Source organism: Aotus nancymaae, unplaced genomic scaffold (assembly GCF_030222135.1).
Source record: "Aotus nancymaae isolate 86718 unplaced genomic scaffold, 86718_ANA_hifiasm-v0.15.2.pri h1tg000089l, whole genome shotgun sequence".
NCBI classification, from domain to species: Eukaryota; Metazoa; Chordata; class Mammalia; order Primates; family Aotidae; genus Aotus; species Aotus nancymaae.
The window spans coordinates 4,200,663-4,226,789 of NW_026988504.1; the positions used below are offsets into that span (position 1 = coordinate 4,200,663).

The following is a 26,127-nucleotide window of genomic DNA, read 5'->3' on the forward strand; positions in this document are numbered from 1 at the left end:
TGCTGAAAAACACAGTTCTGAGTTTAATGTTTTCTGAAAGAGCTGGGGGAGCGTGAGTAAACAGCGACTGACACTCTGCTTCCGGGCACGCCCACGGGAACTCGGCCTTCAGAAGACCCGCGGAAGTTCTTTAAAGAGGGACATATGGACACCAATCCCCGCTGTCAGGCCCAGAGAGGGAAGCAGGATTAGTCAAAACCAGGTGGGGGATGGGGAGGGAAGGAAGACAAGCACCGGGGGTTTGGGGGCCAGCAAGTAGAGTGACCCTGGGCATCAACGTGGGGTGAGGTGGAGAGGGGCTGCGGGGTTCCTGGAGAGCAGAGAACGCTGGCAGCCATGCCAGAGCACCGCAGAGACACTGCGGCCCTGCTCCAGGCGGTCTGGAAATCGCCGCAGGGGTATTGCCTCTCCTGCCACCCGGCTCCTGAGAGTGAGTCCTGATCTGGGGGGTTGGCACGTGCACTTCCTCTCGACTCTGGTCTCAGGACTGAGGCTCACAGGAGCCCGAGAAACAGGCAAGCGGGAGCTTTCTAGCCCCTTCCAGCTGCCCCTGCTCTGAAGCCCAGAGAAAGCCCCTCTCAGGCTGCTGGTCAGAGGCTGGGGTGAGGCCGAAGGGGGCGGAAGGGGTCTGGATCAGCCTCGCTGCAAACCAACACAGCACATGCGGAAATGGGGATGCTTAGCCCACGAGGACGCTGCGGTGCTGCATGAGGCATTTTATAAAAAACAGAAGCCGAGGCCCCGGGGGCCTTCTGCGGCTGGTCCACATGGGAGGCAGCACAGAAAGCTGACACTAGGGACCCCCACCAGGCTCTGGAGTGGCACAGGGGGTGAAGCAGTCACACATGGATACACCAGGAGCTCTGACCCCATAGAGACATCTGCAGGCTTGGGGGACCCAGGGGTCCCTGGCGACTGTCAGGAGCCCTTCGGCTGCTTCTGCCAGCCCAGAGCCAATGGCAGGGCACTCAGCTGTCCCTCTGAGGGGCTGACCCCAGCCCCGATCCCGTCGCAGCTGTGACTCAGAAAGACCAGCTGAGCTCTTAGACAAGCCCACAGGGATGTCGGGGTCCAGCTGTCCCTCAAGAGAGTGTCTACGTGGCTTAAAAAAATTAAGCCAGAGGTGGCTTCCTGCCCCCAGCCTCCCCATTGGGCCCCACGGCTTTAACTCTGGATCTTAAGCGGAGCTCAAGTGAAAAAGCCCCTCTCTCAGGAGTCAGCAGGCTGGCTGGAAAGACAAAAATTAACAATGCTTTTCTTTGTCCTCCATGGTTTACTTTGCTCCTTTTGAGACCTTTAGAATTTGCCTAATTATTTCCAAGGACTGGAGCCACAGTGCCACACCCTGGGACGCCCTGCCGCCACACACGTCTCGCTGCGTGGGGTCACTTGAGGATGCGTGCAGAGAGGGCAGCGGAAGGCCCCCGAGGGTTCTTGCGGGCGCCCTGCCCTGGTGATTTCATCTGCCGTCAGCTCTCTCCAGAGGCTGCGGGATCTGGGAGCACTGGCCACTCCGGCTTTCCAGGCGTGCAGGGTGTCTCATTGAATGCCAAAGCCGGGAGGCGGAGTCCAGGGATGGGGAAGAGGGAGGCGGTGGGGTCCGCACAGCGCAGGGGCAGAAAGTGGCAGAGGAAAGGCGGCGGCTGGCCAGCTAGGGTTCGGAGGCGTGCTTGACCAGGTAGCCACTGAAGATGATGTAGGTGTCCAGCTCGTCGCTGAAGATGGCGTTCTCGCGCTCGCCCTTGTAGAGGCGCACCCACACCTGGTCCTGCTCCTGCAGCTCCAGCATCAGGCTCTGGCTCTGCATAATGCTGCGGTCGCCCACCTGCGCGAACAGGATCACCACCTCCTCCTCGTTCTTCATGACGTGCAGGTAGGTCTCCTTCTGGTTCCAGGTGTGCACGTTGAGGCTGAAGAAGTAGATGCCGGGCACGTAGCAGTAGAACTTGCCGGTGAACATGTTGAAGTGGCCGTAGAGGTTCACGAACTCCGTGTCGAAGATCACCGTCTGGTAGTAGTGGTTGCTGTGCATGGGTTTCTTCCGGCCCACCGAGAAGGCGGCGTAGTGGCTCTTGCACCGCTCCCCGGGGGCCCCCATGGAGCCCTTCTGCCCTTTGGGTCCAGTGTGGCCCCTGGCCCCTGCTGAGCCTGTCTTGCCGTATTTCCCTTGAAGGCCTCGATCTCCGCGGTCACCCTTCTCACCTAAAAGGGACAGGAAAACACGTGCCATTAATGGAGCGATCCGGTGGCGTCCCGAGCCTTGGCTCTTCACGCTGTGGCCCCTGGCACAGTCCCGATTCGTCCTCACAGCCCTGACCCAGCAGAAGCTTCGCTCCTGCCCCCAGCCCCCCACCATGGGCGGCTCCCCATGCCAGCGCAGGGGTATTTGGATTCCCAAAGCCAAGCAAACAGACTCAACCTCGACGACTGTTCTATTTTCACCCAGAAGCAATAATTTTTTTTCCTTCTGGAAAGCACTGGCCAAAAAAAAAAAGGAACATACAGGTTGGTCCAAAAGCAACGGTCTCTGCGGCCAGACCCACGCTCGCTCTGAGCAAATGCACTGCAGATGTCGGGGCTCGGCTCAGGGTCTAGGTAGCAAGTGTTCCCAGTTTGATTTCATGGGCTGTGCAGGGTTATCTGCCATCTGCAGGACCACGGCGAGCGGGTGGCATTTCAGCATGCAGGCTGGGGGTACCGAACCCCAAATCAAAGGGTATAGAAGCCTGGCGTCTAAACACAAGTGGAGGGACGAGGCCCTGAGCAGCCTCTGGGCTCCCTCTCCTGCTCCAAGCCCTGCAGGCCCCTTTTCAATCCCTCCTCCTGGAGAGAGGCCAAAGCCTCAAAATCAGAATTTCCTGTGCCTTCCCTCTAGATGACAGCCTGCCTGCCTCTGCTCCCTGTCCCGAGGGAGCCACTCTGCTCAGTCCAGCCCCACCCTAACGACTCCATCCCTTCCTCCAGATTGGCACAGAGCCGCCCCACCACCCCTGTGCCTGTCTTTGCAGTCGTCTGACCTTTCAAGATGGTGATGTTGATCTGGGGCACTGCCGTCACCGGGTACATGAAGGTCCCGGGGTCGCAGCAGCGCAAACACTGGGAAGCCGGGAGCCCCTCGCCCCGGCTGGGGCTGTATCTTTCATGTTGTTCGGCCCTGAGGGAATAAATCATCACAGTGAAAGTCAGGAACTCTCGGGCCTAGAAACGCTTCTCTCTCCTGCCACCAGTGGGTCTGGCATGCCTGACCTGCCTCCTCCGCCTCTCACCTGGGCCCACAGGCTCTGTGTTCACGCTGGCAGGATCACGGTCCACGCTGGGGTCCTCCTACAGAATGAGCCCCCCTGCGCTTTGCTAAAGGTAATGACAGTCCTGGAAACACCACTGAGCACCATGCAAGTCAGGGGCTGCTCAGGAGAAATCCACACCCCAGGAGGGGATCTATGGGTGACGTAAGACAATGCCGGGACTCCCTGTCATATATCCGTGATGCTAGCAAATAACGTGCGAGGCTGACTCGTCTGTAAATGAGACGGTTCAACTGGATCTTTAGGATTCCTCTCAGCTGCAGCTGCTGGAGACTGCAACGTTCCCAACCTGACTTTGGAAGGACCGGCCCGCGGGCAGGATGGATGGTGGTGGCTCCCGGCCGCCACCTTGCAGCCTCTTGCGGCATTGCATGTGGTCTGGCTTAAGGCTCTTCTGGCCCAGGCTGTGGAGCCGCACAGACCCATGGGGGCAGCAAAGTCCCCCTCGATGGACCAGCTCCTTATCTAACGCTGCTTCCACGTTTACACCCCAGACTATCTAGGAAATGGATCTCTATGCCCCAAGTTCAGCCACCCACCCATAAGCCAGGACTCCCAGACGGACATCTCACCCCTACCTCTCTCCTAAACCCCAGACCTTGACTTCAAACTTCTCACCAGAAGTCTCCATCTGGAGATAAACGTCATTTGTGCAAAACCGAAACCCCGTCCCCGTCCCATCGCCCCTGGAACCTTCTCTTCCTGAGCTCTATTCCTGGCATGGACAGCGGGTACCCAGGGTGGAGACTTCAGTGTCCCCTACCCCTGCCCCCTGCAACCTTCAGCAGAGTCCTGGGTTCCTAGTCTCAAAGCACTTCCAGACTCGAGCCCAGGGCCCTCGTTGTCTCTGATGCACCACTGCTATTTTGACTGTCATTTGGAATCTGCCCCTCCCCGCACCAGTTCATCCTCTCTGCTGCCTCCCTCGGGCATTCTTTCGAACACCATCCAATTTCAGCATGCCCATGACTCCTCTTGTTCTCCCTAGGACTGAGTTCAGGCAAGGCCCTCCCCAGCTGGACCCAACTGCCTCCAGCCTCCAGGGCTGGGTCTCACCATCCCAAACCACCCACCAGCCCAACAAACACTGCCAGCCATGCCTCTGCACATGTCGTTCTGGCTCCCAGGTGGCTTTCCCATCCTTTCTGCACCTGGGAGGCCCCAGGTGTCCTTCAAGACCTAGTTCCCTCCTCTTAGTCTTCCTGGGTCCTGCCTCTCCCTCTGCTGCCCCCAGTGTCACAGGTGCACCCCCACTACAGAGCCTGCCACGCTGCCCCTGTCTCTCGTGGGTCTGTCTCCCTCTCAGTCTCAGAGCTCCTGGAGGCCAGGACTGTGCCACTCGTGTGTCCCCCCCACCATGCCTGGGGGTGGCCTGACTGATAGGAGGAGCTCAATCAAAGAAAGAGGAGGGAGAGGAAGAAAGGACAGAATGGTGACTCAGCCTCAGATCCTGCCTGATTCCATCGTACACTAAAGTTAGCCTGAAGCCTCAAGTGTCAAGATGGCCCAGTGCTCAAAATAATGAAGAGACTCCAAGCCAGGCTTGGGCTGTCCCCGGGTCTCTAGGACCTCATGCTGGATGCTCGGCATTTCCGAAGCACTCTGTGCTTCCCCAGGAAACATCCCAGGTCTGCTGGAGTCTCCGCCATTGCAGGTTGCAGACACGAAGGCAGATGCCAGCCAGAGTCCCCCAGACCTTTCAAGGGAAGCCAGAGCTTGGCCTGCACAGTCTCCCCGTCCTCTCTTGTCCTGGAATCTGTGAGGCGCATGGGCAGCGGACACCAGCTGTTGGGCCAGCATCTCTCCTAAGGCCACTTGTCACCTCTCCCTGCCTCCAAGGGCTGTCTAGAACCCTGGCAGACATTCTCAACGGACAATGTGGGAACAAAAGGAGAAACTGGAGGGCGGGTTGAGAGCCTGGCCTGCTCCTTACTTAGGAAGCCAGCTGTGGCTGCAAAGCCAATTGCAGACCCCGCTCCTTTAGGCTTGGGGTGAGGCTGGATCACTGTCCACAGCTTCACGTGAGGTGCCCAAGCCACTGAAAGGAGGAAGGGCGCATCCATCCCTCAGGACCCGCCTCCAGCAGGGCCACACCTCAGCTCAGCTCCGGCTTTCTCACCTTCACATCTCACGGTGAACCAGCCCCTTGCGGGCCCTGAACCCCGGGCTCAGCCTGGCTCCCACTACCACACCCTCACGGCCCCTCACCTTTCGGCATGGTCCGGCGGGGACGGCAGCTCCTCATTCCCCTCCCACTCCTGTTGTTCCCGCTGGTCATGGGGCACACGACTCAGGACTGGGCCACAGGCAAAGGCCAGGAGCAGGCAGCATGCCAGCAAGAGTCCCTGTCCACGGGAGCCCATCTTCCTACCAGGCCCTGGTGGGAAAGAAACACACGGGGAAGGCGCCGAGTTAGGAAGGGGCTGCACAGAGAAACGGCCTGGAAATCGGAGGTGCTCTCCCAGCCCCTCACTATGCTGCGTGAAGCGCTGCAGTTACACAGCTTCTGGGAGGACAACCACTCACACGCACTCACCCACTCTCACACACCCATGCAGGCAGACACGCACTAACTCTCAACACACGCGCACACACGCACATGCACACACATTCACATACATGCAACCCACACACAGGCACATACTCAACACACATGCAATCCACACACTTATATGCACACATTCACACACATGCAATCCACACACAGGCACACTCAACACATGTAATCCACACATGCACACACATTCACATACATGCAATCCACACACAGGCACACACTCAACACACATGCAATCCACACACTCACATGCACACATTCACATACATGCAATCCACACAGGCACACACTCAACACATGCAATCCACACACATTCACATACACACATGCAACCCATACATTCATGTGTACACAACACATGCAATCCACACACATGAACACTCACATGCAGTCTCAACACATACAATCCACACACATGTGTACACATGCACACATATCCCATCACATGCACACTCAATACACATGCAGTCCACACACTCACATGCACTTGACACATGCACACACATGCACACATACCCACACCACATGCACACACATGCAACCCACATGAACCCACGTTCACATACACACATGTACACGCTCACACATGTAATCCACACATGCACAGTCATACATGAAATCTACACACATGCACACTCAACACATGCATACTTACAGGGACACTGATGTACACATACCCACATCACATGCAATCCACACATTCATGTACACACATGCAATCCACACACATGCATATATTTACATACACACATGTAATCCACACATGCACACAACACACTCGCATGCAATCCACACATGCACATAATCACATGCACATACATGCACACTCACATCTACACATACCCACATCACATGCACACTCATGCACATATGCACATATGCATGCTCTCACATTCATGCACACACACTCAACGTGTTCACATGCATGCACATCCACTCATGCACACATGTACACATCACCTCACGTGTGCATACACACTCTGCCCCAGAGCCTCAGTCAGTCAGGCTGGCATTGAGTGCTGCTGAGCAAGGTGCCGTCTCTGCCCACCCAGCCTCTCCGAAAGGAGAGTCCATCAGCCGCTGGCCCCACCGACAATTGTTTACCACCCTTCTCAGGACAGCAAGAAAAAGCCCAAGTAAGCTTTGATCACCATCCCTTGACTCAAAGCAACTCTAGCTCATTGACCGGGTCCTTCACCGGTGGGCAGGTGGGTAGGAAGGCGGTGCCAAGCTGCCTTCTGGCCGCCAGGCGGCATATCAGCCAGTGTCCTTGGCATCTACTTTAGGGATGTGTGAAGCCCAGCCCCGGAGAGCAGTCATCCTTCCAGGAAGCCAACTGCATGTCTCTCACTCCCGGAGCTTTTGGCAAAAACTTGGGCCAGGACCCTCTTCATCCAGGATTGGGACGGTCCTTCTAGAAAGGGGTGATCGCAGGGATGGGGAGTCCAGGGAGCTAGCGAGGGGCGGTGCGTGGGCTCATATTAGGCAAACACCCACCTGCCACCCTGTGAGCAGCTCACCCCCCTCGCCCGGGACTCTGGCATCAGGAGTCGCATGCTCAGCCATTTCAGGTGGTCCGAAAACCTCCCCTTCGTGGGGCTGGCGACATGGTCAACTCTAACCTCTCTTTGTTCACCAAAACATGTAACTCAAAAAGTTGCAAGCCCTGCGGCAACACCTCATTCCCCCTCACAGCCGCCCGGTGAGAAAGTGGGTGAGAAGCGTCCCGCGCTCCCAGCTGCCAGGCCGGTGTGGACTCCAGCTCTTTCTTGAGACGCAAACAGTGAAAGCAAAGGCTTATCTCCAAAGGCCCTGGGCCAGACTCTGGCTCCTTTCATGTTTAAGGGAAGTTAAAATCCTGAGACAGATTTCTTCCTCTGCCCACATCATCCACCCAGGTGACCACGACATCTAACTCATGTCGGGGAGCCAGGGCCATCTTCCAGGCACGCCATCGCTCGGGGGCTTTGGAGCCTGGGGGAGACGGCGTTGGGGGCTTTTGTTGAGATGGAGTCTCGCTCTGTCGCCCAGGCTGGAGACCTCTCAACTGGGAAAAGACTCTCCATCCTGTTTGAGTTTTCTCTTTTGATACAGGGTCTCACTCCGCCTCACTGCAGCCTCCAACCTCTGGGCTCAAGCCATCTGCCCACCTCAAGCCTCCCGAGTAGCTGGGACTACAGGCGTCGCCACCATGGCCCGCTAGCTGTTGTGGGGGTTGTTTTGTAAAGATAGGGTTTCACCGTGTTGACCAGGCTGGTCTCAGACTCCTGAGCTCAAGCAATCCACCCGCCTTGGCCTCCCAAAGTGCTGGGATTACAGGCAGGCGCCGTAGCTTTGCTTTTGCTATTGTCTTGTACTGCAGAGAGTTTGCCCGGCCTGTGTCTGGTCAGCATAACATGCGTCACCTCCTCCAGGGCCGGGACGTCCCCCAGCCAAGCATCCTGAGCGCCCTGAACGTCACTGGTGCTCAACAAATATTTGTCAGAGTGAATTCTCTAAATGTGTTTATTTCTCTATTTCTGTATTTCCTCTGTTTCTCTTTGGCGCCTTAATAATTACTCTGTTTTTTCCTTTTAAGTGGCAAACTTGTAGCAGTTAAAAGGAAAAGAGATTTTCCTTTCCTTTTTTTTTTTTTTTTTTTGAGATGGAGTTTCGCTCTTCTTACCCAGGCTGGAGTGCAATGGCGCGATCTCGGCTCACCGCAACCTCCGCCTCCTGGGTTCAGGCAATTCTCCTGCCTCAGCCTCCTGAGTAGCTGGGATTACAGGCACGCGCCACCATGCCCAGCTAATTTTTGTATGTTTAGTAGAGATGGGGTTTCACCATGTTGACCAGGATGGTCTCGATCTCTTGACCTCGTGATCCACCCACCTCGGCCTTCCAAAGTGCTGGGATTACAGGCGTGAGCCACCGCACCCGGCCTGATTTTCCTTTCCTTAAACATTTTTTTCTGAATCTGAAATTATATATACACATATTTACATATATATACATTTGTACACATATATATACACACACATTTACTTCAGATAAGTTGGAAAGTAACTATAAAAGGCATTAAAGAACTACCTTGGATTATTGTACTTTAGGGTTTCTCGACCCTGGCACCATTGAGGGTTTTTTTGTTGTTGTTTGTTTTTGAGATGGAATCTCACTCTGTTGCCCACCCAGGCTGGAGTGCCAGTGGCATGATCTCAGCTCACTGCAACCTCCACCTCCTGGATTCAAGTTATTCTCCTGCCTCAGTCTCTCTAGTAGCTGGGATTACAGGCGCGCACCACCAGGCCCAGCTAATGTTTGTATTTTAATAAAGACAGGGATTCGCCATGTTGGCCAGGCTGGTCTTGAACTTCTGACCTCACCGCTTCATACTCCCAATGTGCTGGGATTACAGGTGTTTGCCACTGCGCCCGGCCAACCCTGGCACCATTGATGTTTGGGCCTAGAGAATCCCGTGTGGTCGGGGGCTAGCCCGTGTGCTGCAGGATGCTTGCAGTAACCCTGGACCCCACCCACAGATGCCGTTAGCACCACTGCCTCTAGTTAAATGTCTCCAAACATCGTCATATGCTTGTTCCTTGGGGGCAGAATTGCCCCTAGCTAAGAAGCTAAGAACAAGCCTTTTTTTTTTTTTTTTAAATGTGTATCTCTTTCTAGCCTAGCAAAAGGATTTTCCGCACCGTGGTCAGCAGGGGGTTGGGGATGAGGCTGTCCCCCGGGGTGGGTCGGGGCTGAGAAAGCAGCAGAGAGTCCCAGGCTCAGGCTGATAGGCTGAGGGCCGCTTTCACGATGGTGGCTGTCCTCAAGAGCCTCCTCTTTGGAGTCAGAGCAAACCTAGACTGAAACTTTTCCTTCTTGAAAAGATCTTAACCATTTTACCAAATCCCACGGCAAAGCCAGCCTCATAACATTATGATCATTTTAGTCACTTTTGGGCAAAAACATTATTGCCCAACATCTAACCAAACTTGGCCCCAGAACACGGTTAGTGATTTCCAGCAGAAACCTCCCTACAGTGGGGAGGCCGTGTCCCTGGGGAAGCTGTCTGGAGGAACGTGTTACTCGTTTCCAGGGAAGTGCCATGAGCACATCTGGACCCGTGGTGTGTAACCCGCGTGAATCCAGACCCACGTGGCTCCGTCTCCAGGCTGCATCACAGTCAGGGCAACTGAAGACAATTCCGGTGTGACTCAAGCTCTTTACTTGCCTTTCCCAAATCCTGTGACTAAGAGCCAATCTCCATGGTAATTCGGCGGCCATTTTCCTCCCTCCACGCCCCTGAGGACCAGCAGCTCTTCCACGCCCATTCCCAAACCCCAGCCATCCACCTACACCTGACCTTCTCCCTGACAGAAGGGAGAAAAAGAGAAATCAGGCCGAACACAAGACGTGGAGGAGGACGGGAAGCCTGAGGGCACTTCCTTGTTCATAATTTGTATTCCTTGGTCGTGTGCGGTGGTTCACACCTGTCGCCCCAGCACTTTGGGAGGCCAAGGTAGGTGAATTGCTTGAGCCTAGGAGTTCAAGACCAGCCTGAGCAACATGGCAAAGCCACATCTCTACCAAAAACACAAAAATTAGTGAGGCACGGTGGTGTGCGCCTGTAGTCCCAGCTGCTCAAGAGGCTCAGTTAGGAGGATCACCTGAGTCCAAAATGTCAAGGCTTCGGTAAGCCACGATCACACCATTGCGCTCCAGCCTGGGCAACAGAGACCCTGTGGCAATAATAATAATTTTTATCCCTTCACAGCCCTCGTGGCTCTGTGGTAGATTCTTTAAGGAGAAAATCGCCACCCACAAATTCACGGTTCCTTATATTTGCTTCAAGGGCCTACTGGCCAGGCACAGTGGCTCACGTTTATAATCCCAGCACTTTGGGAGGCCGAGGTGGAGGGATCACTTGAAGTCAGGAGTTCAAGACCAGTCTGGCCAATATGGGGAAACCCCATCTCTACTAAAAATACAAAAATTGGCCGAGCACGGTGGCACACACCTGTAATCCCAACACTTTGGGAGGCCGAGGCAGGCAGCTCACAAGGGCAGGAGATTGAGACCATCCTGGCCAACATGGTGAAACCTCGTCTCCACTAAAAATATAAAAGTTAGCTGGGCGTGGTGGTGCATGCCTGTAATCCCAGCTACTCAGGAGGCCGAAGCAGGAAAATCACTTGAACCAGGGAGTCAGAGGTTGCAGTGAGCCTAGATCGCGCCACTGCACTCCAGCCTGGCGACAGAGTGAGACTCCATCTCAAAAACAAACACACAAAAAATTAGCCAGACGTGGTGGCGCACACCTGTAATCTCAGCTACTCCAGAGGCTGAGGCAGGAGAATCGCTTGAATCCAGGAGGCGGAGGCTGCAGTGAGGCTTGAAAATCGCACCACTGCACTCCAGCCTGGGTGACAAAGCGAGACTCTGTCTCACATAAATAAATAAATGGGTCCTGTTACATTTTTGCCCCACCTCCATGCTGTCATGCTTGTGTGCTGACAGTGGACACCTGGACTCGGGGACCGTGAGCTTGGGTTTTGTCCTGATGCTCCACCCAGCGCAGGGCCTTTTGACAAAAGCATTCTGTAAACACTGTTTTCCTTTTTCTTTAAACCTCATCAGGTGAGCAGCTGTTCTGAGAGGCAAGCCTATAATCTCCTTGAATTGGAAGGAGCCTTGGCAGACAAAAGCTGCCCTCTCAGCTGACAGTCGAACACAGGCTGGGTTTACTGAATGCCCGTGATTTGCATGGCATTGTGCAAGAGCCTGGGAGGAAGTGATTCAACCATAAATTAAATCTATTCCCTGACCTCAGGAATATAACAGGCTACTGAAGGAAACAGACACGTACCCAATTATAGCTCAAGACAAGCCGCACATGCTGAATCTAAATGCTAAGTGGGTAATGTTCTAGGCCTGTGCCGTCCAGTGCAGCGGCTGCTATGTGTGGCTGTTTAAATGCACGTTAATTAAAATGAAAGAAAATTCAAAATTCAGTTCCTCAGCTACACTAGGCACATTTCAAGCGTTCAATAACTATTAATACACGTAGGCCAGGCACAGTGGTTCATGTCTGTAATCCCAGCACCTTGGGAGGCCAAGGCGGGAGGATCGCTTGAGCCCAGGAGTTCAAGACCAGCCTGGGCAATATATCAATCCCGATCTCTACAGAAAATGCAAAAATTAGCCAGGCATGGTGGTGCCTGTAGTCCCAGCTACTCTGGAGGCTGAGGCAGGAGAACTGCTCGATCTCAGGAGGTTGAGGCTGCGGTGAGCCACAACCATGCCACTGCACCCAGCCTGGGCAACAGAGCAAGAACCTGTCTCAAAAGAATAAAAATCCAGATGTAGCCAGTGGTTACTATATGGTGCAGGATAGAACCTTTCAATCATTGCAGAAAGTTCCGTTGGACAGCTCTGTTCTAGATTAAAATAAAGTCATCGGGGGGGAAGCAGGAACCAGACAAACAGCAGGCCAGAAATCTGGGAGTCCTTAGACCCTTTCCTCTCTCGCATCTGCATCTCGCCCGTCCCCAGCCTGCTTGAATAGCTCCCAGAGGTCAACCCTCGCTTCTGCCCTGCGCCTGCATCAGACGCTCTCCAGGGGCTCCACTGTCCCCCAGACCTCAGCTCCCCCAAGACAAGAGTCTTCATCTGGCTTTTCCAGAGTCTGGACGTTGCCCCCAAAATTTTACATTCATCTCCCAAGGACACTTGGCATAAGACTTTATCCACACCTAGTGGCTTCCAGTTCAAGAATTGAATTCAGGCCGGGAGCAGTGGCTCATGCCTGTAATCCCAGCACTTTGGGAGGGTGAGTGGGCAGATCACTTGAAGCCAGGAGTTTGAGACCAGCCTGCCCAACATGGTGAAACCCTGTCTCTACTAAAAATACAAAAATTAGGCATGATGGTACATGCCTGTAGTCCCAGCTACTCAGGAGGCTGAAGCAGGAGAATCTCTTAAACCCTAGAGGCAGAGGTTGCAGTGAGCTGAAATTGTGCCACTCCACACCAGCCTGAGTGACAGAGTGAGACTCTCTCTTAAAAAAAAAAAAAAAAAAATATATATATATATATATATATATATATGATTCAGCCCAGCACCCAAACGCTCCTGTTTTCTACACAGCATCAACCGCCCCTCAGCCATCACCACCCCTTCGTGCCACCCCCGCCTCTGCCACCTTTGGAACATCCCAGAATCCTCCCAGCCAGAACAGAAGCCCTGAGTCCACTCCCCCTCGGCTTGAGAAACATGGAGCCCTCCTGTTGTTGCAAGAGGATTCAGGTACTGGGGTGCCAAGAAAGAGGAGGGTGCCACATCGGGGTGTCCTTCTGACAGGTGACCTCTGCTTGTAGCCCTTTCCCCTGCTTCTAGAAGCCATTTGTCACACTGATTGCCCACTGACCAAAGTCCTCTAGTGATGGGCAGGAGGGAGGCAGAGCGGCTCCCCTGTGATGAATGATGTGTGTTTATCTCTTCTGGAAGCCCACTGAACAGCTGATGTTCCCTGCTGTGATTGCACTGCCCCCGCTGTTCTCAGACTCTCCCTCTTCCCCTCGACCTCGTGGTGGCTGGGGGTCCCTTATGGAAGGAACTCTGCCAGGTGGAGGCAAGCAGCCCCTTTTCCTGAGAGCTGCCAGGGTCCTGGGGCCCATCTCCTCTCGCGATCTCCCTCTCTGCCTTTTCCAAAAAGCTGCCCTCTGGCTTGCAGAAGGACGGTTTGTTTTTTAAGGCTCAGGTGTTTATCTGGTACTTCCAAAGCCCAAGTCCAAGAATACAGTTTCTTCCAGGGCTACTTGCTAGTTAATTAGCAAAGGTTTCCTCTTCCCTGGATGGGGCTGAGGCCTGGCTTGGGACGAAAAAGAGAAGAGAGGCCAAGAATTCTCCCATCCTAAAGCATCTCCCTCCCATCTTGGACCAACTGCACCTCGACCAGGAAGGACTCACCTGGAGCGAAGAGTGGGACTCAGTGTAAATTTTTGCCCAGGCCCTGCAAACAAGGAGGCCGCGTGAGCCACCAGGCATCGGGCTTTCGGGGCACTCGGCCAGCCCAGCATCCAGAGCTCCATTCAGTCCCAGTGGAAACAAAGACTTCCTTGAGTAGGGCAGCTGTCCTCAGCTCACCTCCCAGCTGGAAAGTCTCGGGCAGCAGGCTTGCCCTGCTTTGAGAATGGTGTGAGAGGGAAGAGGCACCGACGGCTGCCCTGCGCCCACTCTGCAGGTGGCCTGGCCCACCGCCCGCTTCCCCAGCACCAGCAGCAGGGACGCCCTCGGGGGCTGACCGCTCCCAAGACAGAGGGCGGAAAGAACCTGGGAATTCTATGGCCTGGTGCCCCGCCGCACCCAGCCCTGTACAAGCAGCACGGATGTCTTGGGTTGTCTGGGGCCTAGACAAGCCCCAGCATTTTCCAGGCAGCTCCTGAGGAAGCCTGGCGTAAGACAGAGCTTTGTCCCAAGCCTAGGGCGTCTGGGTCAGGAATAGAATTCATCACATCGTCTCATTGGTCTCCCTCTTGCCTGGTCCTGCCCCGACTGCTCAGCTGCGATCACGCATGACCCTCGTGGCACCCAACACCCTTCTGCACTCCGCTTTCATGCGCACTTTCAGCATCTGCCAATATCGACTGCCCTCTTCTTCAGCCCTGGGTGTGGCCCACACTGTCTCCCAGTGTTCAGCCTTCTGATCAACCCCCAAAGACAGGCGCTCTCCCAGGCCGTTCCTTGGCCCTCAGCTCCTCTTGCGCCTAACTCTCCTACAGTTATTTATTTTGGAGGCAGGTTCTCCTTCTGTCACCCAGGCTGGAGTGCAGTGGTACAGTCATGGCTCACTGCAGCTGCAAACCCCTGGACCCAAGTGATCTCATCTCAGCTTCCCAGGTAGCTGGAACTACAAGCACGTGCCACCACATCCAGCTTATTTTTAAAAAAAATTTTTTTTTAGAGACAGGATCTCACTATGTTTCCCAGGCTAGTCTCAAGCAATCCTCCAGCCTTGGCCTCCCAAAGCGGGTTGGATTATCAGCTTGAAGCCACCGCGCCTGGCCTCTTTCTGCCTGTGTTGGTCCACACCACATCTTCAACTGACAATGCCCCAGTCCACGTCCCCACCACTGACCTGGCTGCTGAGACCTGGGCTTGCAAATGTTCAAGTCAATACCGTGGCTACGAGACACATGGGGCTGTTTCAGTTAAACAAAATGGAACATGCAGTTCTCAGCCACAGGAGCCACATTTGAAGTGCTCACGTGGCTAGCAGCTGCCACCACAGCGCAGCTCTCAGCACCTTGCATCACGGCTGAAGAGTCTGCTGGGTAGCACTGGTCTAGGGCCACATAGGCAATCGCATATGTAATCATCTGCTGAACACCTCCTCTTCGCTCTGCTGTAAGACATATTTTTCTTTGTTTTTGTTTCTGAGATGGAGTTTTGCTCTTGTCACCCAGGCTGGAGTGCAGTGATGCAATCTCAGCTCACTGCAACCTCCGCCTCCCGGGTTCAAGCTATTCTCCTGCCTCAGCCTTCCAGGTAGCTGGGATTACAGGTGCCCGCCACCATGCCCAGCTAATTTTTGCATTTTTGGTAGAAACGAGGTTTTGTCATATTGGCCAGGCTGGTCTCAAACTCGTAACCTCAGGCGATCCACCCACCTCAGCCTCCCAAAGTGCTGGGATTACAGGCGTGAACCACCTCACCCACCTGCTCTGCCCTAAGGCTTTTAACCCCCAGTTAACTCATCCCCTTCTCCCCCACCCTCACCACACTGGCTTCTCCTCCTGTGGCTCACGGCTTGGTGAAAGCTATGCGTGCCATCATGCCGGGTCCTGGGCCAGAAGCCTGTGAGCCACTTGGATGCCACCTTCCTTGCCCCCACCACAGCTCATCCATTGCCAACCCCTGCACGTCTCCTCTCCTCTCCATCACTTCTTCCCCAGCCCTGGCTGCTTTTCTGCCTCCCATCTGTCTCCCACACTGCTTCCAGAGGCAGCTTTGAAAAATGCAAATCTGAATGCCACCCCTGGCTTCAAGGGCTTCCCATGCCATAAAGGAGGCAGTAAGCCCTGAGCATTTCCATCTGGCCCTTCCCCACCCCGCATGAGTCCCCTTCACTCCAGCCCTCTGGAGCCACTCAGTCCCTAACAGGTGACACTTGAGATCTCGTCCTGTGACACAAGCCCTTTCCTCTGTCCGGATGCCCCTTTCTCCTCCACCTTCTCCATCTGTGTATTCTCCAGAACTCAGCCTGGGGCCACCTCCTCCTGGAAGTTGCCCAGACCCGGGGCATGCTGTAAGTGCCCCTCCCCCACATCCAGACAGAACCGGTCTACGGTTGCTGGTTTCCTGGTCCATCCCCACGACTCCAAGCCCCTGGGACATGGGAGCCCCATCTCATTTCTCAGGTATCACCAGAATCCGGTGTCTAATTCTCAACAGGGCTCGAATGCTCCCCTCACCTCCAACCAATCCCAAGTACAGAGCCATCATCCAAAGACGACATGTTCCAGCCACAGGCCTGTCCAAATCTCTCTCTAACTCCGGGTGGGGATGCAGGGATCCAAGGGACGTCACTGTCACCAGAACGCGGACTCCCGGTGTGGCCATGTGGTCGTCTTCCCCAGAAATCCTCCTCTTATCTGCACTCAAAGGCTACTGCTTCAAAGAGACAAAGCCACTGCCTCCATTCACCAAGGTTAAGAAACATTGACGTTCAGGAAGAAAGACGGTCTAATGAAACACATGGCTGGGCACGGTGGCTCACACCTGTAATCCCCACTTTGGGAGGCTGAGGTGGGTGGATCACCTGAGGTAGAGAGTTCGAGACCAGCCTGACCAACATGGTGAAACCTGGTCTCCACTAAAAATACAAAAATTACCGAGGCATGCTGGCATGTGCCTGTAATCCCAGCTACTCCAGAGGCTGAGGCAGGAGAATTGCTCGAACCTTGGAGGCAACGTTCCAGTGAACTGAAATAGCCCCACTGCACTTCAGCCTGGGTGACAGGGTAAAACTCCGCCTCAAAAAACAAAACAAAACAATTACAGTGCATCCGTATGATGGAAACTAGAGAAACGAGGTGGTTGATTAGCGCGGCGAACTCTGCACTAGGGAGGGATGGGGAGTGTGGTAGACCAGGAAACGTGTTTTTTCTAAAGACATTGAAAAAAGGAAAGAATATGGAGGGGTTGAGGGGCGGAATCAGCCAGCAGCACCAGTTGGGAGTCTCTGTAAATAGGTGAATGTTTACTGACATGGAAAGATGTTTGGGCCAGGTGCGGTGGCTCACGCCTGTAATCCCAGCAGTTTAGGAGGCCGAGACAGGCGGATCACTTGAGGTCAGGAGTTCAAGACCAGCCTGGCCAACATGGTAAAACCCTGTCTCTACTAAAAAATACAAAAATTAGTATGTGGTGTGGTGGGGTGCACCTGTAATCCCAGCTACTCAGAAGGCTGAGGCAGAAGAATTGCTTGAACTCAGGAGGCGGAGATTGCAGTGAGCAGAGATTGCGCCGTAGCACTCCAGCCTAGGTGACAGAGCAAGACTGTCTCAAAAAAGAAAGAGAAAAAGAGAGGAAGGAAGGAAGGGAGGGAGGGAGAGAGAGAGAGAGAAAGGAAAGAAGGAAAAGAAAGGAAGGAAGGAAGGAAGAAAAGTTTATGAAGCAGTAATGAGTGAAAATGCAGGTTGAAAACATGCAGACCCAAACACACATGCATACACACACACAGGCACACACACACACAGGCACACACCCACACAGGCACACACAGGGACACACGTGCACACACACGCATACATGCACACACACATGCACACACATAGGCACACACACAGGGACACACGTGCACACGCACACACACGTGCACACACATAGGCACACAGGCACACACACATGCACGCACACACCACACACAAAGACCCGAAGGCCACCCACCAGGCTGCCCACAGCGATGATCCACGCTGATGAGAATATAGATGCTTTTACATTTTTTCTTTCGGCCTCTCTGTTTCTTTCCCGTGTAACAGTCACATCCTTTTTCACAGTAAATACACATTATTTTCCACTTAGAAAAATGACAAATAAGCCCCACCCTGGGGACTAAGGGAGCACTTTGTTTATTCCAGGAAACTCAACTGGGTGCATAGGAAAGTGGGTTGGGGAGAAGAGAGGGTTTGGTGATGCTGCGTCGTTAAAGGCTCAAGCAGAACCGTGGGGAATACAAATTGGTCTAGTGCTGAAGTCTCACGCTCTTTCGCTCATTTGTTCAACAGATGTTTATTGAGTGTCTACTACGTACCCAGCAGGGAGCTGGATTTCGGGCTGAATGGAACAAGAAGATGTCCCTTCCCTTAGGCAGTAGAGTCCCTGGCAGCTATGGTATGTGAGGTGTTAGGGCCAGGAAGGGCACGGGTGGTAGGGAGCACAGCAGGGTGGCACTGGAATTAGGCGAGCCAGAGAGAACGCTTTCCCAGCAGCGGGGGGCTTTGTTGGTCTTTGGCCGCTGCTGCTGAAGGAGGCTGCCTGTGTAGGGCCTGTGGCCTGCAGCCGGGGAACAGAAGGAAATGGAGCCCAATCCTGGAGCCCATCCCCTGCGTAATGTGCAATGGCCAGCCTGTTCCTGGACCAGGAGTAGCCCAGTGTTTATCAGAGGTTCCTTGTGACAAAGCCCCACTACCCCTGAAAAGCCACCACCAAGAGCCAGGCTCTGGCCGTGGTGCCTCCGCTTCACCACTGAGCTTGATCCTTAGAACACACAAATGGGCTCAGAGCAGTGGAGCCGCCTGCCCCAGGTTCCACAGTGGGGAGGTGCTGGAGCTCAGATTAGACCTAGGTATATCCGACAGCAAAGCACATTACACTTCACCCCGAGGGGCGGCCAGAAAGATGCCAGAGAGCATAGGCTCCTCCTCCTCCCAAGTTATGGTCCAGCACCCGTTCCCACCCGCTGGGCTCAGGGCCGGGGTGCCCACCAATTTGCTTACTTGCTTGTAGCTGGAACAGCTGCAGCAGCCTTTGGCTTTGAGGGTTGTCTCCAGCAGCTGAGCCCTTGCATTCATCATTCGACAGAGGATTAGCGAGAGCCCACCACGTGCCAGGTGTGGCACGGGGCACCAGGGAAGCCTGCAACCATCTTCCCTGATGCAATGCACTAAGATATCCCTGGTGCCAGCCTGCTAGCATCTTCAAATGCACCACTGGAGTTGAATTCCTTTGGATTTAGGCACAGGATCACCAAGAACATACACACGCACACCTTAAAATGTGAGGGGCTTGGGCAGTGTGGCCCACTGGATGTGCATTTTGAGGACACTGCTTTTGTAGGGTGAAGAGAGGCCAGCATGCTGGCAAGCTCTGAAGAAGGGAGGGAAAGGCCCACATATACAGGGGTACAGATGATTTTCTCTCCCCGCCAGTGCCCTCTGATGGGCAGAAGCAGACCCAACTGCTGGGTTGCAAAGGAATCTGAGTTCATGCACCATGCAGGGAGGACTCACAGGGCCGCAGGTCTTGCTCTCATCGATATCCTTTCATGGGGGAGGGGGCCCCCCTGAATGACGGAAGATGCAAGAGCCCCATGGTCACCCCCAAACCCACCCAGATCCCTCCATCTCTCACTTTAGACTCTTTATAAGCAGAATGGGGCCAAGTGTTTCTGAACACACTTGTCCCCAGCTCTGAAGACTGGCCCCAGGAATCTGTGGGCAGAGTCGGGGGGCCCTGCCTGCCTTCTGGCCTACATCTGCCTCGAACCCACCCAGGGCTGGCAGCTTTCCCAGGCGAGGCCCTTCTCCTTCCCTGGTCCCAGGGCAAAGGGTGGCTGGCATCCAGATGACTGGCTGAGGGGGATGGGTACAGCCCAAGCACAGGGCTTGGGCATTCCACCAAGTGTGGCTTCAGCCATGGCCAACAGCAACACTTAACCCAGCACAGGGCACCGAGAACTTGACTTCCCCATGCCCGCCTGCCCGCCTGCCGTCTGCCTCTTCTCCTCCCCTCGACGCCTGCCTTCCTGCCTGCCGTCTCCTGCTCTGCTCTGTCTCATGTCAAGGAAAATCCCTACAGGAGCCAGGGAGATGGGCAGACACTGGGGCTGGGCCACAGCCATCCCGACGGCCGTCCTGGACAGAACGGGGGCCCGAGGAGGGGCCTGTAGTCTGTGCCAGCCCCATCTGAGGCTGGAGAAGAGGTTGGCTCCAGGGGGCCTCAGAGGCAAGACAGGGGTGCCAGTGTGCTGGGAGGGCTGTGGGGGTCCCAGTGCCCCTGCCGGAAACCGTCCCCCTTTGAACAACATTCAGATGCCCAGCCCAGCTCTGGAAATTGAGTATGGGCAAGAACCGGCAGCTGGAGGGGTGCTGATGTGCCATGAGCTGCTCATATCACCCCAGCACAAGTGTCACACAGCTGTGACCTTAACAAGGACCCAGAGATACAGATCCTTCCCGCATGGCTCCAAAGCCCTTTCCTGCTCACATCGCTTGCCTCTCCCAGAGAACTGGAGCAGCGATGGCAGCAGGTGGAGCGTGTCACAGGGGAGCTCGGGAAGGACGAAAGGGGTGAGCATGCCCTGAGGCTGCACATCCCTGCTTAAGCTCAGGACTGGCCCTTCCAGGCCAAGGACCCCAGCACAGACCCCAGGGCAGGGCCCCAAGAATCCCAAGCTCGTGAGAGCAGCTGGCTGGGATGCCCCAAGAGAGCCTGAAAGAAACTTGTTGTTGAGCTGGCATCGCTGTTTCTTCCAGACGGCTCTCTAAAGTGGGCAGGTGAGTTCTCACCCTGAATGCAGGGGTCGGGGAGATGCCAGGGTCCTTCCAGAGAGCTGCCCTGTGCCATTCGACATCAGCAGAAGGCTGGTTTCAGCAGGTTGGCAGGGGAAATGGCAGCCCGTGGCCCGAGAGGTAGTGTCCCCACTTGAACATCTCCAGAGGCTGCTATTGTCAGGCAGAGGCAGGACTGTCCAGGGGACGGTAACCTGCTCCTTCTTCCTGCCTTTCCTGGTGTCTGTCACCCCACCCCTTCCCTAAGGCTCTGGAGCCTCAGCCACAGCCCCCAACCCCAGGAACAGGGACCCCTGAGGACAAGACACAAATGGGAAGCTCCAGTCCCTGTGCACACTGTATCTACGAAATTCTTTTCATCTTTGTTTTGATGAGCAAAGTTCAATGCCAGAATATTTGGTCTATGAGTCATGCTAATTACAGCTAGGGGGAGGCACTAGGAAGAACAGAAAGAAGCATGTTCCGAAAACCTCTGCAGTGCTGGCTTCCCTGGACGGGGGTCACTTCCCAGGAACAAGGAGGGAGCCCATGCCCTTCCTGGGACAGCTTGGGCTTTCTCTGCTCCCACTTGGGAGGGCGTCCCTTGCCAGCTGGCTGCACCTGCCTGGGAGGGGCAGTGGCGTCCTGTGGCCACACAGCGCCCACCCAAGGCTTCCTGCACCCTGCTTTCTGCCTCCCTAACGAGCTCACGGGGGACACCTCCCTTGGCAACAGAAGAAGAGGAGAAAGAGGCGGGAGAAGCCGAGAGTCCCTGGGCAGTGGACCTGTGTCCTTCCTGCCCCTGGGCATTCTCTGTTGGCAGCTGGGAGAGAGAAGTTCCCAGCCTCAGCTTGGAGAGCTGAGTGCCATATTCCCGACACCAGGTAGGAGTGTTAAAAGCATATCCCTGGAGGCTTGGCGCAATGACTCACGCCTGTAATCCCAGCACTTTGGGAGGTTGAAGCAAGTGGATCACTTGAGGTCAGGAGTTTGAGACCAGCCTGACCAACATGGTGAAACCCAGTTTCTACTAAAAATACAAAATTAGCCAGGCATGGTGGTGCACGCCTGTAATCCCAGCTACTCGGGAGACTGAGGCAGGAGAATCGCTTGAACCCGGAGGCAGAGGTTGCAGTGAGCCGAGATCTTGCCATTACACTCCAGCCTGGGAAACAAGAGCGAAACTCCATCTCAAAAAAAAAAAAAAAAGCATACGCCCTTGGGCTAAAGACACAGATCAGAGTCTTGAGTCCTCCATCCCCGTCTCTGGGACCTCAGACAAGCCCCAAGCCTCTTGAGCTTTGCAGCTCTGTTATTTCCACAAGTGAGAGTTCCCTTGATAGAACTGTTGAGAATTAACAATTATAATAATTATTAACATAACGTTCAGCACCTGCCACGTGAGAAGCAGATACACAGATCTGTGGCTCACATGATGACGACGCTGATGGCTGCCACTGTCGTTGAGCTGTCTCTAAGGGCCTCTCCAGCTCTACAGCTCTAAGAGGGAGGGTGGGGAAGCTTCCGCATGTCCTCAGCCCTCAGCTCCCATCTCCCTTGTGTTGGTTCCCTCCTCCCTGGTTGGCAGGTACTGGACAGGTCGCCTGATCGCACACAACAGCCAGTGCCTCCATCTGTGGCTGCTCACGGCTCCACCGCCTGCCAGGGAGCGGTACTTTCTTGCACTATAAAAAGCAGAGGCTGGGCAGCCTGTGAGGACGTCACACGCTCCCCTGGGGCCGTGAAGTGACCAGCAGTGGATTTCTCACGGCATTTCTCATGGTCAAAGCTCAGGATGAGAAAGCTCCCAGCATGTCGTGTTGCCTCCTTTCCTAGAAACTAGGTGGGGCAGCAGAGTCAGGAACACCACAGAGGGGCGGCTTCATCCCTCCCTCCCAAGCGGGGATGAGTCGGCCCAAAGGTGCCTGAAGCCAACGGAGGGTCCACAGAAGAGAATCCGGCTTTCTGGGGCTGGAAGAGGGTGACCCGGGCTAACGGTGGAGACCACACCTGCGCCCGCGGAGAAGCCTGGAGGGCTGGGTGGTGGGCAGTGGGTCGACAGGTGCCGTCCAGAAGCGCCCAGGCAGCTCAGAGGCTCCAGCCCCAGGCCAGGGACCACTCCCAGTGGCTCCGGCACCGCACCGGGAGCTTAGCTTCCCAGGAGGGCCCCGGGGAAGCAACATTGTTTTTTCCTGCCCTAGCTGGGCCCCCTCCAGGACACCAAGGCTGTCAGATGCGGGGACCAAAGTCAGCCTTCCTATTCCATGAAGGACCCAGGTTGGCCACAGACGGGCCTGGCAGACCCGGCAGTCAGGTGGTCCCGGTGAGACTGGGGAGGAGTGAGGGCATCCCCGCCAGGTGCGGCCGCGGGCATTAGTACCACTTCTCCTCCTTCCACACCCTCAGAAACGCACCAGAGAAGAGTGAAGCAAGATAAACCCCCCACAAAAAGCTGGGGGGAAGATGCGATGGCTCGGACAGTATCCATGGGCAGAAGAGTCCGCCTCCTCCTCAGGCAGGGAGCCCCGGGACCACGACCCCGCGCAGAGGCGACTATACGGGGGCGAGGGGGGGTGCTGAGCTGGGGCCGGGCGCCAGGGCTTCCCCCAAACCTGGGGTCTCTCTGCCACTGCGCCTCCACCGCGCTCCCGGTCCCTCCCGGCCCAGGTGTCTGCCCGCCCCGCCCTGGCCACTGGGCTGAAGCCACGAGGACAGGGGCGGGGCGGCGCCGGGTCCCTGCGGCTCGGCCACCTACCTCCGTCCCGCCGGCCGCTCCTCCCGCGCCGCGCTTAGAGCATCTCCCGGCGGCCGAGCCTCCTCCCCGCCAGGTCCGGGGAGACGCGCAGACCCGCCGAAGGAGACAGACCTCCGGGGCCGACGGTGCAGAGAAGGAGGGTGGGGGCGGCGCGAGCAGCCGCGGGTCCCCCCAGCACCTCTAGTCCGCCACCCAGGCTCCGAGGTCCCTGTGACCAGAAGCGGAAGCGCGGTTTCTCGAAAGTAAAGGAAGAGACGCAGAAAGTGGGACAGACCCGCACGGAGCGAAGCCCAGCCAGATGTGAGCCGCGAGGAGCCGCCAACACTCCCAGCGCCCTCCGTCCAAACAGCAGCCGCGGAGGATTAACTGTGTGTGCCCCGCCGCGCCGCGGAACTCCGGCGGCCGCCTCCTCCCGCCCCTGGGGAGCGCGCCAGGCTGGCAGTGGGGAGGGCCGCTTCCGTGCGTCCGGAGGGCTGTCCAGAGGTGGAGGGGCTGCGATCCCGGGGCGAGGATGCCCCGCGCAGGACTGGGGTGCCCGACAGGGCCGAACACTCCCAGTCACTTGGTAGCAGGGGGTGGACTCCAAGGCCTTGGGGGTCCCCTGCAGCCAACCCCGAGGGGTCAGGTCTTCAAACAGTGTCAGACCTGAGACACCCCGCACATCATCGGGGACTCAGAGATTTGGGGCAATCTGTGAGCATCCTACAAAAAAATGCCAAAGAGTGTGTGTGTGTGTATGTGTGAGCGCGTGTGTGCGTGTGTATGCACGCGTGTATGTGTGTGCATGTGTGTGCGCGTGTGCGCCCGCGTGTGTGTGTGTACACGCACACACATCTTTGGAAGACGATGGTCCACTGTGTTGTTTTGTTCCGGGTCTTGAGAGCTCTGTGATCCAATGGTTAGGAGGGCACCCCTTCCCCAGAAGGTTTACATTTTCCAGAGAAAAGCACGCGTAGAGTGGTGGACCCACGGTGGCTGGAAGCATTCCTCCATCTCTATCAGGCCTCTCATTCCTTGATGTGAAGACCTGACATTTTCTCAATCAAACACAAACTTTTTTCCTGAACCAGCCCGTAGGCTGCCCTCCAATCCGGATCCCTAATCCGGGCTTCTCCAGAGCCGGCCCCGGCTGGGGCCCATCTCCATCCCTGGACTCTACATCAGCCCAGCTCTCTCTGGAAAATTACCATATCACTAGCAGGGGAGGATTTGGCCAGAGAAGCGAAGTCTGCTCTGATGGTAACAGCGTTCCCCGCTTGCTTTTTGCTTCTTTCCAGCCCTGCTGCCCTGTTCTCTCTGATCTGCCCCTCGCCTCGATGCTGTACCTGGGTTTTTTGGTTTTGTCATCACTCCTGTGAGGGCCTGTCTCTGGCTACATCTAAACAGGAAATGTGAAAACAGGGATGCTGGTTGGGACGTTCAGAGCACGAGGCTTCACCTTTCCCTGCCTGGAAGGTCCTCCCAGCCGCACTAACAACTGGACAGATGAAAAGAATCAAAGAGGAGAGGAAGAAGAGGGTGCAAGCTTGATGCCGGCTGCCTTGCCCAAGGCGGGGTGAGCCCAGCACTCGGGTAGACGTGAGGATGAATGGAGATGAGAACAGAAGGGGAGGCCCCCGGGCAGGCCAGCGCCCAACAGCCACTCCACAGAGGCCCTGGCTGCGTATGCCAGCCCTTCCTGTGAGTACAGGGAGAAAGGCTGCCAGGCCTCCAGCACCCAGCGGGAACTCAGAGGACACGGCGGCGACATGAAGTCAACACTACTTAACCAACTAGAGATGCGGCCTCCGCTAGGCTTAGGAGATCAGGGCTTGCCTGTGTTCTTGGCACACACGGCTGAGGCTTGGCAAAACCTACATCCCTGGTTGCTTATTGATACAGGAAAAGCCACAGATAAGTTTGTCTCCATTCCTGTAAGTGACGTGAGGACGTTTCCCAGTCACCAGGAGCAAGGCCTAGCACACAGATTGACCTTTCCTTAGTTACTCTGTCCTCAAATAGCCCTTGCCGCAGGGATACCAGAGAAAGCAACAGCATTTTTCGCAGCCCTTATGAGACCTTCGTCCATACTTCAGGGAATCTGAGCCTTTCCAGAACTCTTATGGGCTGGGAAACTCCCTCAATGCAATGGGAAGGCTCCTCGCTGTGCTGCATGGGAGGCTCAGACTCAGAGAAGTCCTGGGCAGATATCAGAATTCACAAAGCTGGACACACGACTCGAAAGAGAAAGAGATGAGGATGATGTGTAATCCCAGCACTCCGGGAAGCTGAGGCAGGAGGATTATTTCAGTCCAGGAGTTTGAAACCCACCTGGGCAACATAGTGAGACCCTGTCTCTACAAAATATAAAACAATTAGCTGGGCTTGGCGGCACACACCTGTAGTCCCAGCTACTCGGGAGGCTGAAGTGGGAGGATCCCTTGAGCCCAGGAGGTCAAGGCTGCAGTGAGCCCTGCTCGTGGCATTGCAGCCTGGGCAACAGAACGAGACTCCATCTCAAAAAAAAAAAAAATTGTGGATGATGGAAGAGTTCTTCTTTCTCTTTACCCCATCCAAGATGGCTTTGGTGTTGAAGAACTGAGAAACAGTTATCTTTAACATAATTCCAAGACAGAAACTCAGAGGCCCAATGTAGTAAGAAATTCTGGAAAGACAGCTGAAGGCTGGCCATCTCTTCCAGCTGCACCTGGCTCATCCTACTGGGAGCCCTTGTCCTGGCTCTGTCCTACCTTGAGGCAGCCTGGGGATGCTACCGAACTTCAG

General features: G+C 55.5%; 1 protein-coding gene and 1 long non-coding RNA gene across 4 annotated transcripts in view; one reads left to right on the forward strand and one right to left on the reverse strand.

Moving 5' to 3' along the window:
* On the reverse strand, positions 1-23,698 carry C1QTNF1 (C1q and TNF related 1). 3 transcript variants are annotated; one of them, XM_012453568.2, is made up of 5 exons: positions 18,837-19,834; positions 17,788-17,886; positions 5,514-5,682; positions 3,018-3,154; positions 1-2,202 (listed from the first exon to the last, which is right to left on the reverse strand). In XM_012453568.2, exons 1-5 carry the CDS (start codon positions 19,033-19,035, stop codon positions 1,652-1,654), a joined length of 1,155 nt encoding a protein of 384 aa, XP_012308991.2. In that variant the 5' UTR covers positions 19,036-19,834; the 3' UTR covers positions 1-1,651. The 3 variants fall into 3 exon arrangements, with proteins under 3 accessions (XP_012308991.2, XP_012308994.2, XP_012308992.2); XM_012453571.3 differs by lacking the exons at positions 17,788-17,886; positions 18,837-19,834 and adding an exon at positions 23,365-23,698; XM_012453569.2 differs by lacking the exon at positions 17,788-17,886.
* The window catches only part of LOC105718056 (uncharacterized), an 8,615-nt gene continuing 2,615 nt past the window's right edge, over positions 20,128-26,127 (forward strand). Inside the window, exon 1 of the long non-coding RNA XR_010339846.1 lies at positions 20,128-20,615. This is a non-coding gene — a long non-coding RNA (uncharacterized LOC105718056). The remainder of the gene's footprint in view (positions 20,616-26,127) is intronic.